The following is a 15902-nucleotide window of genomic DNA, read 5'->3' as shown; positions in this document are numbered from 1 at the left end:
TGTTTAAAAACATCCAAAATTCAATTGACTTCCTTTTTAAATTTCTAGTGAAAAATATGAAATCCTTTCCTAATGATCATACTGCATATTGGGAACCATTTAGTTTTACATCTTTGGTAGAAAAATGTAGAATTCTTCACTAGTTATTAATAAGGTATATATTTGTTATTACCATTGTCAAACCAGGTTGCATTCCTGCACGGATCGCTTCAATCTGGGTATGAGTAAATTGTATGGTATTGCTGCAAATTGAATAAAAATTAAATCAGTTAATTCAGGGCATGGCATATTAGTTGCAATTTAATTTATCTGATGCTTTTATGTTTATTTCTATCATAGTTATCCATCCTTTTAAATCATAAAAACTTGGTTGCCGTATTTGCTTTCTAAAGGAATCTATACATAGCCAGAAAAAAGAATTCCTGTTTCAAAAATTGATATAATATACCTTTCCAAATGAAACTACAGGTCCCCCTTTGTAATTAGAGTACTGCAAGCCAACTGACTTAAAGCAATAATTTATTCTATTTCAGAAGAAATATTTTAGTACAAACCTTAAACAGGTTATTTAGTGCTAAATAAAACTACCAATAAAACTACTCACTAAAGTATCTACAGCACTAAACAATATAATACTGTTGCAAATATTAAAGGTGTACAAAGCATTAAAGACATCTCACAATGTATACAGTACTGTATTATCAAGAACAAAACATGTTTTTTTCAATTGATTAAAGCAGCTGCATCTTTTGCAAGACTCATGCAGCTGCTTTGAAAACTGATTCCAACTGCTCATGTATGTAGAGAAAACATTTTGACCGCCAGTAAAACAAAGTGAATGTGCATTGACAAATTTACTGCAATTAAATAATGACATCTCAAATCTTATTAGCGGGTTAACTCCAGATTACGTAAACATGAGTTTTAAAGTTGTTTAAGGAAAAAATTACACTAACAAACATGCCCTTAATATCTGGATTTGTTTGAGTTAACCGTGTCACATATGTACTTCCACAAAAAGCCATTGGAATATTACCGCTTAGGTTGATTGTATGGGTAAGGACCTCTGTTAGGGATGACATGTGGCTCAACCACTAGTGTTTTAGAGCTTTCAGTATTTTCTTCAACACACTCTTTCCGTTTCTTTCCTGCCTCATATCTGATTGGAAATGTTATCCTATGGTAAAAAAAATCACAGTCCTTCAGATTTAAATGCTGCTTTATTGTTAAAAGACCACTTTAGACAGGGAATAGCCCTCCTGAATGATCAGAACCATCAGATTTGTAGGAAAAATTCAAAAGACAATATGATGCAGAAAAACTGAGTTCTGGAATGACTGAAGATCAAGAATACAATTTTTAAAATAAATGGTTCTAAAAAAAGAGAATCAAGAAGCAGTTCTACAGTCAGGTCCAGAAATATTGGGACATTGACACAATTCGAACATCTTTGGCTCTATACACCACCACAACGGAGTTGGAATGAAACAAACACAATGTGCTTTAACTGCAGATTGTCAGCTTTAATTTGAGGGTACGTACATCCAACTCAGGTGAACGGGGTAGGACTTATAGCAGTTTGCATATGTGCCTCCCACTTGTTAAGGGACCAAAGATAATGGGACAGAATAATAATCATAAATCAAACTTTCCCTTCTTAATACTTGGTTGCAAATCCTTTGCAGTCAATCACAGCCTGAAGTCTGGAATGCATAGACATCACCAGATGCTGAGTTTCATCCCTGGTGATGCTCTGCCAGGCCTCTACTGCAACTGTCTTCAATTCCTGTTTGTTCTTGGGGCATTTTCCCATCAGTTTTGTCTTCAGCAAGTGAAATGCATGCTCAATGGGATTCAGCTCAGGTGATTGACTTGGCCATTGCATAACATTCCACTTCTGTCCCTTCACAAACTCTTTGGTTGCTTTTGCAGTATGCTTTGGGTCATTGTCCATCTGCACTGTGAAGCGCCATCCAATGAGTTCTGCAGCATTTGGCTGAATGTGAGCAGATAATATGGCCCTAAACACTTCAGAATTCATCCTGCTGCTTTTGTCAGCAGTCACATCATCAATAAATACAAGAGAACCAGTTCCATTGGCAGCCATACATGCCCACGCCATGACACTACCATCACGCTTCACTGATGAGGTGGTATGCTTAGGATCATGAGCAGTTCCTTTCCTTCTCCATACTCTTCTCTTCCCATCACTCTGGTACAAGTTGATCCATAGGATCTTGTCCAAGAACTGTGAAGGCTTTGTTAGATGTTGTTTGGCAAACTCTAATCTGGCCTTCCTGTTTTTGAGGCTCACCAATGGTTTACATCTTGTGGTGAACCTTCTGTATTCACTCTGGTGAAGTCTTCTCTTGATTGTTGACTTTGACACACATACACCTACCTCCTGGAGAGTGTTCTTGATCTGGCCAACTGTTGTGAAGGGTGTTTTCTTTACCAGGGAAAGAATTCTTCGGTCATCTACCACAGTTGTTTTCCGTGGTCTCCTGGGTCTTTTGGTGTTGTTGAGCTCACCGGTGCGTTCCTTCTTTTTGAGAATGTTCCAAACAGTTGTTTTGGCCATGCCTAATGTTCTTGCTATCTCTCTGATGGGTTTGTTTTGTTTCTTCAGCCTAATGATGGCTTGCTTCACTGATAGTGACAGCTCTTTGGATCTCATCTTGAGAATTGACAGCAACAGATTCCAAATGCAAATAGCACACTTGAAATGAACTCTGGGCCTTTTATCTGCACATTGTAATTGGGGTAATGAGGGAATATCGCACACCTGGCCATGGAACAGCTGAGATCCAATTGTCCCATTACCTTTGGTCCTTTAACAAGCGGGAGGCACATATGCAAACTGCTATAAGTCCTACCCCGTTCACTTGAGTTGGATGTACATACCCTCAAATTAAAGCTGACAGTCTGCACTTAAAGCACATTGTGTTTGTTTCATTCCAACTCCATTGTGATGGTGTATAGAGCCAAAGATGTTCGAATTGTGTCGATGTCCCAATATTTCTGGACCTGACTGTATATACAAGACAAGAATTGTGGGAATCAGTGACAACACAAAATAAACAATTTTTTTAGGGGAGACAAAAACAGGAAAAGCAATTAAAAGATGAGACTTCATATTAATAAAATAGAAATTAAGGGAAATTTAAAAATTGCTTTATAATCATAAGAGAAGAAAACCTGCATTATTGGGCTCTTGAATTACAATGGCACAAAAGCTACAGTTTGGAATATCCAGAGGCAAAAATTTCCTTATGCAATTGTAGGCCACTATGAGAACAGACTTCTGGATGATATGAGCCAGGGATCTGATCCAACAGGGCACAGCTTATGTTCTAATGAACTTGTTCTGACATTACAGAAATACATTTTTCAAGAATATAATACATGCACATTTCATCAATGAATAAAATTAACAGTGCCATCCTTTTAATGAAAGACATGCTTATTAAAAAAGACTTTCACATTTGTACAAAGAACAAGGGTCTCACCTGAATGGAGGAATTTGCAATGCTTGGTCTTCCACTGTTACTTTAATGTTGTATCCAGGAAAGCTAGCTTTTAAGTGATCAACGGAAAGGAAGGTATCATTAAAATCCAAGCAGGCAATCTGATTTGGCATTTTTGAATAGTGAGCGCTGCCAGGATCACCATAACCAAGGATAATGTCATGCAGCCAATCAGGAACAACACAGTCTGTATTCATCAGATTTCTTATGGTCTCCAGAACAGCCTGTAATAATTTATAAAATGCAAGATAATAATATTTATTATTCATAACTCATATTTAACTGCACAAACCTATTCCGGCTACTAATAGATGGTTTTAGCCTGGCTGAATGAAATACATTTTTTGCTGACATCAGTTCATAAAAAGTTTCTGGTTAATCATTTCGCTACTGAATATATATAAAACTGAGACTTTTATGGATTATATTTTACTTCTATTTTCATATGTGCTGTTAATACTTTTAAATTTACAGGTATTTCTGCTCCAAGAATTATATAGAAAAAGGTTGAGAAAGCAGAAATGAAATAAAATGAATAGTTTTAAGTTCATAATTTGTAGGAACACCAGGACATACTGTAATCTAACGCCTGGATGCAGTAAAGGACTGGATGAGGGCCAATAATCAATACTGAATCCTGGCAGGATGAAGACTCTGTGCTTTATTTATTTATTTATGAGACTTATATACCGCTTTAAGTGCAAGCACTCTCTAAGCGATGTACACCAGTAAGCAATGTATATATATATTTACATTGCCCCCAACAATCTGGGTCCTCATTTTACTTACCTCGGAAGGATGGAAGGCTGAGTCAACCTTGAGCTGGTGGGATTTGAACTGCTGACCTGCTGAACACAGTCAGCTAAAGTGGCCTGCAGTACTGCACTCTAACTGCTGCGCCACCTCGGCTCTTTCACAGATGTCATACTTCTTTATGCCAGCAGTCAACATAAGACTTTTACCAATTTTCCTTGTAAGCTCAGCAAAGAAATCATGCTTCTGCTATTCATTTGATAAATTATTCAATATTTCTCATTAGCGAGAGCAATTTATCTTATTTTCTCTCATGTGAGTTAGGACTCATACAGCAATTAAAAGATGACAATTCTCTAGGATGCAGCTATCCTATAAGGAGATTGAACCTAATCAATGGGTTTAATTTTAAACCCGAAAAAGAAATGAAATTAAAGACACTGTCAAGCCTTTTTGGCATTATTGTGATGTCTGACTGTAACTAAATTGCAAATAGTCTTTCAGAACTCCAAAGGAAAATCTACAATAAAAGTCTGAATAATCGGGTTTTTTGCCTTTGAGGCACTTGAAAGCCATTTCACTTAGAAAAAGCAAATGTCATTTTAACATATTTATTGCAATACAAGCAACAGAAACAGATGGTTCTGGTGGATATGCTTCATTATTTGTCTTGGAATTTTTCCATCACTAAACAATGCTTACTTAGCATTCATTATTCTTTTATAGCATTAGCTATTAAATTTAACTGGAAGTAAACATTTAGATCTATCTTATGTTTTTACCATGGCTGGTAGCGCAGATTGGATAGAGACACCTGTAGCGCAAGGAAGTAAACTAAAACTCCTTTTAAAAATTTGTGTTTAAACAAATATTCTGGAGGGTAAAACACAAACTACTTGGGAAAAGAAAATATATCACAACTTACTTTAAAATTGTTTTCTTTGGGTTTTCTTCTCATTATTATATTAAATGTTTCATATACATCTTCTGTTCTACTTTGGATGGTACTGGCCATGTCTTGTTGATATTGATTAGGATCCAAGAACACTCTAAATGTTCTTGAGTCACCTTTAAGTCTTGGTTTGGGTTCCGGCCCTGCTTATAATGGAAGACAAATCAAGTTTAAAATTGATCAGATACAAATTAAAAAAAGAAAAATCATAAAAAACTCTTTTAGAGATCGGTTCAGGCTGTAACCGGTCCTTTCCAACTTATTCCACTTTTTACTGTTTCTTTCCTCCTTGCTCGCTCTTATATTGCATAAAATTGTTTATTTTTCTTTATCACAACCAGTGATCAACCTTCTGAAAGGAATAGCACTTTTACATACTACTTTGAAACCACAATGGTATCCAAAGAGTGTACCCCATTTTAATGTTGCATCACAGTCTTATTGGCATAATATTTGGCAAAAGCGTATTTGCTGAAACGTATCAAGTTAAAATGCATTGTTCAGATCTCAGAAATGTTATGATGTTGTTTCAATCACTCCAGAAGGGTTCTAAATCTAAATTGCTCTGTTTGGTGTAAACAGTATTGCTCATCCCACATCTTTACATTAGGTATACATTATCATTGTTTGTTTTGGTCCAGATAATGGATCTGAAACGTTAGCGTCAGAGTCTCAACATCACTAATGTTGAGAATATAATGAACAATATATCCTCAAATGATAAGCTGATATTTCATTCACAGCTCTTATTTGCTCCTCCCTATATTCCCTAACAGTAGGGAAATGTATTTCAAAAGCGTAAGTTATTTTTTTCTCTTTGCAAGTATAAAAATAGCCAACGAAGTAAAGAGCCGGGGCTGACAAAATTAATCTTCTCAGCTCTGTCCCTTCAGAATGAATACTTCTTTAATATTTTTGGAAGTTCTCATTAAGGGTTGCGACTGCTGCTATTGAAAAAGGGACACATATTAAATGGCATCATTCTGATTCCAGTTTATACCCACTCATATGGTCAGGGATGAAATTTTACAATTAACAATTTCAACTACAATTTTATTATCATACCTTCTTCAATGACACGTCCCTTATCATCCAGCATACCCTGGATTTCACACCCCCTGACATAAACAAGACCAGTTTGTTCCACAAATAGCTGCCTTCTATCAAACTTGGTACCATAAGGCTGTGTGGGTCGGACAGTAATTAGAAAGCAGACATCATGTTTGCGCAAACCTAAATGTAATGAAAGGGGAAAAAAAACCAAATTCATGTTTTATACTTTTAAATATAAATTTAAATATAAATGTGGTTTAAGACAATGTAATTTAAGTCCACGGAAACAAAGTCAAGTAGTTTTGAAATAACACTGATGAACCTATTCAATAAAAAGTTACTTTTGTCATTGGACTTCCAGCAATGTGTTTTTATAGACTGATCTATAGACTTGTTCCCAACCAAAAGGTCTTAGTCAGAAATGTGCAGCTTTACAAAGGAATTCATAAATTATATTTACTGTTCTCAGCCAATCAATCAGGAGAGTTTCCTTTCTCCTCCTCTCTCCATTAATCTTCTGCCACAGATGTTCATAGCTTGACATTAGATTTCCTCATCAAAGTATGTAATGATCTGCCTCACAACACTCAACGAGTTTTTACTCAAGGATTCTAGTGCAGGCTGTTATGTGCTGAAATCAGTGTAAATGTTTAAATAACAACAGATGCTGGTTTTAACTTTGCTGTAATTTTATTATCCCTGATATTGTAATGCTTCTAATACAGAGAAGCACAGTTATCTCAATGTTCCTTTCCATTTCTTTATGGACAATTCGTCATTTTCACACTCCCAAGTTAGCTCAGCAAGATTAGAACTTCTATTAATGCCCATTAAATGCCCAGTTGATTTTGGATATCCTGATGGCCATTTAGCAAATGATTTTAAATATGTTCACATTATTTTCCTATTTAATTAATTTGCCTTTTGGTAAATGTAAGAAAGTACAATAGATCATGACATAATTAATACTGTCTATCCATCATATTCAACTATGATCGCTGAGATGAAAATCCCAATTATATACAGGTTGGCAGTCCTGTCTGTCATTCTTGAATGTTCTAGTTCTGCCTTCTTTACATCGTAAGGGCTTCCTTGCTATCCTGTCAAAGCAGAATTCCGGATTGTGAGAAAATATATTAAGCTGATCTTCCCATTCAATACAGTAAAGTAGGAACAAATGTAGTAAGTGGAGATAGGTATAAGCTTTTCTGCGACTTAGGGAAGTAACATCTATATAGCACCACTCTGTCAATAATTCAAACATTAGCCTTGTGAAGATGAAGATTAATCCTTGATTCTAGATAAGAATTGTAAATGTAGAAATTAGGTATGCTTTACAAAAAAAATAATTATTTTGTAATGTTTATATGATTTGCCATCTAATGTGTGCTAATAGAGTTAAAAATAATTATCTATTCATGACTTTGAAGATTACAATTTTCTATTCAAACTGAAGAACTTAATATACAGAGCAGACCTAACATTTGACAATTTGTACCATTTACATATTTTACTGAATACACTATAATAGTTTTTTTTACAAAGTTAACATTCATTGGGAAATGAATTAATGGCCTTTTAAAGATTTGCTACACCAACACACTCAAACTTACCTTCCCATTCATCTTTGATGTTGTCTCTAATGTTCAAGTTAACTGTAACATCTGCACGGACTCTCATAGGCCAATTTTCTCCTATGTTTGGCTTTGCCACCTCTATGATGGTGAAAGAGACAATGGGCTGTGCCATTCGAGCCCATCCGCCAAAGACGACGCCACCATATTCTGATTGCCTAATAACCAAGACCAGAAATAAGAAGCTGTAAACCTTTAGACACATCTCTAGAAACAAAGAATAAGAAATAACCCATGGCCTTCAAAGCAACTTTTCATCTTCACAACACCATAATTAATCTACCCAGTTGAATAATGATACCCTTTCCCATAATCTGGTCCTGGAAAATTAGCTTTCTGGGTGAACATGAGAATAAAACAGTTAGAATGAAATCCATCCAACATTCTCCTAATTTAGTTAATTTCTCATAGCTCCAAAAAACAAAACAACAAAAAAAATAAACGATGACAAAACAAAAAGCATCACAGGGATGGAAAATCCTTTTTAGTGCAGGTAATCCTCAACTTACAACCACAATTGAGCCCAACATTTCTGTCGCTAAGTGAGACATTTGTTAAGTAATCTTGTCCCATTTTACAAACTTTCTTGCCACAGTTGTTAAGTGAATCACTACAGTTGTTAAGTTAGTAACACGGTTGTTAAGTGAATCTGGCTTCCCCATTGACTTTGCTTATCAGAAGATCGCAGAAGTTGATCACATGATCCTGGGATACTGCAACCGTCATAAATATGAACCAGTTGCCATGGTCACGTGACCATGGGGATGCTGCAATGATCGTTAAGTGTGAAAGACGGTCATAAGTCACTTTTTTCAATGCTGTTGTAACTTGGAACAGTCACTAAACAAACTGTTGTAAGTCAAGGACTACCTGTACATGTCTTTAATGTAGCCACTGTGTATATTACCATGGTTTCATCCTACTGACACTATCTTCAATATCTTGTCTGATTTCATAAGTAGACTCCAGACGAAAAAGATTGAAATTTCGCAGGAGGTAATCATGAAGAGTCAGAAACTGTAAGTTCAATTTTGGGAGGGCAAGACAGCCTGGAAGAAAAAAATGGATGGGAGAAGAATTTATTTCTAGTTTCTTCTGGGAATTAAAATTTTTGTATTAAATACTGCAGCTGCAACTCTATACTATTTACCAGCAAGCAAGTCTCACTGAATTCAAAGGAACAATTTCTTTTAAGTAGAAATACAGAGAATTACAAATCCAAGGCAGAGATCTAAGCTTATTTTGCCACATATAAAAGCATTGTTCATAAAAAGGGTTGTGGTCAAATGAACACTCTTGCTGAAAGAAGTGGAGCAGATTACATGCACTGATTTCCTCTTTCAATGCAATCCATGTTTGAGTCAGGAGAATAAAGGTATCATCACTATACAAAGATATAGATTTGTACTCCTGAATGGACCCAGCTGAGTTGTACTCAAGTTAGTCTAAACCCATATTAAAATATGCGTTGTAGACATATTTTCATATTTACATGTACCCCTAATGTCAGTTTTAAATTGAAAGGTTAAAGATGTATGGATTTGTACCCCAAAGATGCAGTGCCCATTTATTGGACGAGGAATATACTGTCTACAAAGGGAAATGTACTCTCATTCATGTTTTAGGGTACCTAAATCTACTTCACAGAGGATATATTGAAGAGGAGCACTGTATAATTGTCCTCCAGCACAAGGATAAAGACCTGGATGATGTAGCCAAGCTCTTCAGATTCTCTCCTCCTCTAATTATTCTCTCCTAGAGCCGTACAATATATTCCATTTCCAGTATTCCAATTACTGAAATGGGATGATTCCATTAGGTAATGGTCCAACCTGGAATAGGCTTATCTGAGGTAGAACTATTTCTAGCACACTTAAAAGAACCTGGTCTGAGGAAAAGCCCATTTTACCCTTGGACCCGTCAGATTGACAATTCCGTGTGACAGAAGATTTTGCATCTAGTATCTGCCTTTAGGGATATACGTTTTCAATGATTATGTGAAATGTCTCATCTCATTACCATGTTTAGTAAATGCATTGCCCTTGGAAATTAAATTCCTGTTTTCACTGTAACATCATAAAGGAAGCTCATGACTGCAGCAATAAACTATTCCTTCCTATTTTTAGAGAGCCATGCTTTCCTTCCAAAGAGGCCTTTAGCACAAATCCTAGGTCTTCATAGGCTAATAAAACTTAGAGAACTGTTCAGTATTCTTTGGGTCACAGAAGAACACAGAAAAATAAATAGTCTTTACTAGTTTACATTTTTATCCAACTTCTTTGTTAATTGTCCTTATATATTTTTTTTCTAGAACATCAGCCCAATAGGAAAAAGGAGGCAATAGCTTTCTATCTCAACAAATCAGGGAAGACAGCTATCCAAAGGAAATAGAATAAACACTTTCCACAGAGAGATTCACTTAATTTTTAAACTCATTTTCATAAAGTACCTTCTTGTATTTAGAAATCTAACTCTATTTCAGCAAGTTTTACCTTCCCCAGAATAGTATTCAGTTGGAACAATATTTTCATCCCAAATAATCTTTTCAGTGGGATACAGAGGCATCTGATTAAGCTGTTGAATTTGAGAAATTCTACGTTCATGTCGAGAGACCTAAAAACAAAAACATCTTTATGAATGCCAACTGCTTGTAAAGAAAATGTTCAGATGCTGGAATTAACTTGGAAGGAACGATACCAATTTGGTCTCTTTCTAGCTTATCACAAACTTATCCAAATGTTAAGTTCTGCAGAAACAATCTTTCTGAAGATGTTCCCACTATCAGAAGATTCTGGCATGTTGGCTATATTACTCTCAAGCAAGGAATAATTTTTACCCTTCTTTAAAAGAAAGAAATCTATAATGATCCATTTGTTTTGTCAGGCTTTTAGTTTAGTTAATTTGTTCTTTTTTGTAAATATGAGTCTCTGTGTTTCTCCTTTGTAAGCTGTCCTGAACATTTAAGTAGACTGATAAAAAATAAATTATATCAATAACTGCACGCACAATTTGATAACTACATCAAATAAAGACACATAGGTATACAATAAACTTCACTGGAGATAACTATCTCCAAAATTACTAGTAATAGTTTTGATTACATTTATTATAAGGAAAAGGTAAAGAACTGGGTTCTTTTAAAAATGTATCTGTCAACAGTTCACTGAAAGAAGCTAAATAACAACAGCATTGAATAGGAGGCTGGGCTGGTTTCAGAATACATGGCAAATGTCCACTGACACATTAGCAACATTGTGAAGAGATTTGGCTGACACCAAATACAAGAAATTGTTTGGAGTGACAAATGTCACACAATATTTAGCATGACTTCCATGCAATACAAAATTTGAACTCAACTATAGCATGCTAGCAACCTGTCTCTATACCAGCTTATGTATCTTGAAAAATGTAAAGAGGAGTATTATAAAACCACTATTTATTCAAACATTTTGTTTCCAAAATGTTACCAGTAAGTCTTTGAAAATGACTTTGAAAATGAACATAGCCAATAATTAAAAGCTATCTTTGAAAATGAACATAGCCAATAATTGTTGTTGTCTTTGAAAATGAACATAGCCAATAATTAAAAGCTGTCCAAATTGACAGCTACAGTATATCCTGTCAACATGATTTCCATATTTGAATTGTACTGTGTGAATTATTTTTTTCACTTGAAACATACACTGATTAAACTATAATTCTATTGCTTTTACATTTTTCAAATAATCCAGACAATTCTTTGTGCTACTGAGATTTTAACTTTTTATATTCTTTTCTAATGTGTGTTTATTAAACACAGTTGGAAGATGGGATGTAAGCTGAAATAATACTAAAAAGGATAAACATAATATTTTTGTGGATGCCACAATTTTGGGGGCTTTTCCTTCCTACTATAATTTATTTACACTATCCGCCCATTGCCAAATAAGACTCTGAATGACCATCTGAAATAAACCAAAAAGCTATAGGTAGAAGAGGCTACTATTCCTTGCCAGCCTGTCACGAAGAGGCATGCTCTTCAAAACCAAAACAAACAAACCTTAAAGAATTCATTTAAACAAGAATAACTTAAATTTACCAATAGTTCAAGCAGAAAATCTTTTTCATAATTTGTATTTTCTTCTTCACGTAGGGCTGGCAGTAAGCAGAGATATGATGCCACCTGGTGGAGCATATCTGGACTAAATAACAAAAATGTATTAAGAATCTTTCAGCTGTTATGAAAAAAATGGGTTGCTTATTTTAATATTTTTATTTACTTCCATCATAAGAAGAAACCAAGAATGATCTACTTGGTCAAAGAGTTAGAAATAGTAAAGTTATATTTTAGTGAAACTGCCAGTTTGTTACTATGGCAAAGTAACTTCCTATGCATACAGTACTTTATCAAGATTTAGTACTACATTTATGAACAAAATCATGTGCACCCAGGGAAGCACTCCTAAATTAAGATTTACCTGTTGCAAAATTGGTTTACCATTATGCTCAAACAGAAAGTGGTATGCTTAAACAATTGCTGGTTAATTAAAATAGAAATAATGAATCTAGTGTACACAGCTAGTTTTGAAATTGACCCAGGTTACTGTTACCGTCTTAAATTCAATTATAAAGACAAGCCAGAGCTTATATAATGTGAAATTAAATGTTAAATGAATCCAAATTAAGACATAAGAAGGTCTATTTGAGCATATTCCAGCCTACACGTATTATGTGAAATGCTAGTTATTACATGCATACCAGACCATTATCCTGCAGATTCTTTTTAAAATCAGCATATAAATTATACTACTTTTGGGGCATATAAAATGCTAAGCATTAGAACTGTGAATTGCAAATAATAGAAATATTTATACAGAAGATTGGTTTTGGAAACTATAGACACACTCTCCACTCTCTTTTTAAACAGTAACAGAATTGCTACCCTAAATAAAAAAAAAACTAGTTTAATTATACAGAACATAGTATTTTCATTTAAGTAACCATTTCAGCTGAAAATATATAATAAAATAGACTTTGGCTTAAACAGGTGGGTAATCATTGCTGAAATAATCCTGATCATCATGAAAATCAAGAATTTGCCATTAAGTATCTACACCTCCCCCCAAACCGAAGTTAATGATGATGTACCTTAGAGGCCCAAAAAACTTTAGCAGAGAATCACGTGTGTCTACAGCAGATACATTTGAGAGGGCAAAACTGTAAAGTTCTGGAAAATGTGCAAAGGCAGCTCTCTGCAAATCAACCAAGAATCAGGATTAGAATCAAAAATTCTTATCCTCTACATAATTTGCAATTCACCAGACAAACTGCAAATCTCTGAAAATTAGCTAAGAATCAACAGCAATTAAAACAATGCTTTAAGCCTGTTTATTGCTAATCTTACCACTTTCATCTTCATTTATGGCACATATTTATTGGATTTACTCATCACGCCAACTGACTATGGCTCTAGGTTATATACAGCAGCCAAATTAATAAAACATTATAACAAAAAATAATACAGATTAGCATCCTCTTCTAATCTGTGAAACAGCATGTACATTTTTATATTATATATTATTTTTTCAACCACTGAAATTTTCAGTCTATGGCAGCCTGTTTTCTTTGGGTAGTTTCAGTCTAGGAGAGGAAAGGTTAGTTCAGTGGTTCCTCACTTACAGGGTAGCACAAAGGTCACTCCCCATCGCCCATTTTTTAAAAATCTATATGAAACCACTGAGATAAGCTCTTGGACAATTTTGGATACAGTATGCTGATGACACATTGCTATTCCAGGCTGTGGAGCAGATGCTTTTGATCTTCTACTCAGATACTGGAGGATATTGGGTTTGGATGGGAGAGAACAGGCTCAAATTAAACCCAAAGTTGCTATTCATACATCAAGGTTCTCCTTTGGTGCCAGTATTATCCCTATAGGAACTATCTCTGTAGCAGCAGCTTTCTAATTTGGGAGTGCTTCTGGACTTGTAGTTGCTACTTGAACAGCAGATGAAGGCTGTGTGTAGAGTGACATTTGCCCAGCTTTGGCTGGTATACAAATTGTGTCATTACCTGGTGGGGGAAGACTTAGTGATAGTAAATCACAGTCTCAATATCATCTGCATAACTATCTGCAATGTGCTTTACATGGGGCTGTCTGGATATTACAATCAGTGCAGAATGTGTCTTCAATGCTTTCTCAATGCTTACACCTATATTGAGGGCCCTGAAACAGTTACTGGGGAGATTTAGAGAAGGAAACTTCTAAACAGCGGTCTCCATTCCAGTGGTGCTTCAGAAGTCTCCTTCACCAAATTGCACCATATGGACAAGGAGACTTCCAAAACACTAAGAGAATGAAGCCCACAAGGAGAATGGTGCAAGGTGGCCTTGATAAAAAGGCTGTGCCTTGCATAAGCAGAGCATGCCTGTTCGTAGTTGGAGAACAGTGAAGGTAAGTGAGGCATTTTGCACATTCTGGTGGGGCAGGGAGCAGGTCAAGGCCTCCCAAGCCTGGCAGGGTGGGGAGCAGTCTGAAGCCTCCCTGTGCCACAGCAACTTTACACACTAGTGGGCCAAATGGAAGGCTGAGATGGGGGAAGAATATGTGGGTATGGATAATTGAAGCAACCCTGTAATCATAAATGCAGGTGGACTGTCAAGCACCCAAATTGGGGCACTGCAATGGTTCTAAATTTGGGCATAGGTTGTAAGTCCTTTTGTTCAATACCATTGTAATGCTGAATAGTCACTGAATGAATGGTCCTAAGGACTACCTGTATGAGTATGCCTGTATCTACATCAGTGGTTCTCAACGTTTGTGTGACGGCGACCCCCGCCACACAAACGTTCTGCGCATGCGCGGCGCGCATGTGCGACGCCGCCCCCATGCGCAGCGCCATGTGCGGCACGCATGCACGGCGCCCCCCACGCGCGGTGCGCATGGGGGCGGCGCCCCCTGAGGGGAGAAAATGGTGGATCGCCTTCTTTGGCGACCCCCGAAAAATGGTCGATCGACCCCAAATGGGGTTGCGACCCATAGGTTGAGAACCGCAGATCTACATGATTCAGATTATACAGAAGCAACTAAATTCATTTCTTATGAAATGTAGTAATGCTATACAAATTGTATTTCCAAACATATATCCATGCTTTCAATTTCATAGCAATAGCACTCAGACTTATATACTTTACATACATAAGTATCCACATACTTATATGCTTTACAGCACTAAGTGGTTTACAGAGTCAGCCTATTGTCCCCAACAATCTGGGTCCTCATTTTACTGACCTTAGAAGAATGGAAGGCTGGGATCAAACTCCTGGCAGTGGGCAGAGTTAGCCTGCAACACTGCATTCTAACCATTGCACCACCATGGCTCTTTTATCATATACTTTTATCTCAGCATAAATATTTAAGAATCAATGATATATAAAACAAGTCTTTTCCAAAACAAAGTTTGGTAAAAAAAAAAAAACAAACTTTAATTAAAAAAAAAAACCCTGAAAGAAATCTTAGAGAAGTCTGAAGGTCTAATTACCTGGAGGGAAGTAATTCTATCATAGTGAATTGTAGTCATTTCATTTTCAGTCAAAGCATTTCCAGTCTGATCATTAATTTCAAATCCAGTGTAGAATTTGAGCATGTCTAAAAGCTGAATAAAGTAATATGTGAAGTCAAATAAAACATAGTAATTTCAAGAAAGTTATATTCTAGTACCTGTGCAGTTTATAAACTGTTCAGATATTCAGTAATTCAGGGTATGCTTGGTAATGTTTAAGCAATGATTTGTGAATAATGTGACTATGAAAACTATTTAGAAAACCTCTTAATATTAGATTTTAAATGTTAAGGCATGGAAGTAGTTTTAAAATGGAGGTATGTTGAAAATTGATAATCATCAGAAAAATCCAATCACAATTAGACTTAAGCTAATAGTTACAATGCAAAGAAACCTTATTCTCTTCTGTATAATCATCACAAGAACAATCAAAGGCAGGAAG

General features: G+C 35.8%; 1 protein-coding gene across 1 annotated transcript in view; it reads right to left on the bottom strand.

Annotated features, from left to right (window-relative positions):
- Positions 1 to 15902, bottom strand: part of AQR (aquarius intron-binding spliceosomal factor) — a 52847-nt gene that overhangs the window by 21889 nt on the left and 15056 nt on the right. Inside the window, exons 12-22 of the mRNA XM_039335897.1 lie at positions 15440 to 15553; positions 13047 to 13150; positions 11998 to 12100; positions 10412 to 10532; positions 8827 to 8968; positions 7899 to 8077; positions 6298 to 6465; positions 5206 to 5375; positions 3510 to 3751; positions 1037 to 1177; positions 173 to 242 (exon numbers count right to left, since the gene is read on the bottom strand). Coding sequence (XP_039191831.1) covers positions 173 to 242; positions 1037 to 1177; positions 3510 to 3751; positions 5206 to 5375; positions 6298 to 6465; positions 7899 to 8077; positions 8827 to 8968; positions 10412 to 10532; positions 11998 to 12100; positions 13047 to 13150; positions 15440 to 15553 — 1554 coding nt within the window. The remainder of the gene's footprint in view (positions 1 to 172; positions 243 to 1036; positions 1178 to 3509; positions 3752 to 5205; positions 5376 to 6297; positions 6466 to 7898; positions 8078 to 8826; positions 8969 to 10411; positions 10533 to 11997; positions 12101 to 13046; positions 13151 to 15439; positions 15554 to 15902) is intronic.

The sequence above is a fragment of the Crotalus tigris genome, unplaced genomic scaffold (genome assembly GCF_016545835.1).
Source record: "Crotalus tigris isolate CLP2741 ecotype Arizona unplaced genomic scaffold, ASM1654583v1 scf7180000017546.9332058, whole genome shotgun sequence".
In the NCBI taxonomy this organism is placed as follows: domain Eukaryota; kingdom Metazoa; phylum Chordata; class Lepidosauria; order Squamata; family Viperidae; genus Crotalus; species Crotalus tigris.
This window is presented reverse-complemented; position numbering and strand designations above follow the sequence as displayed.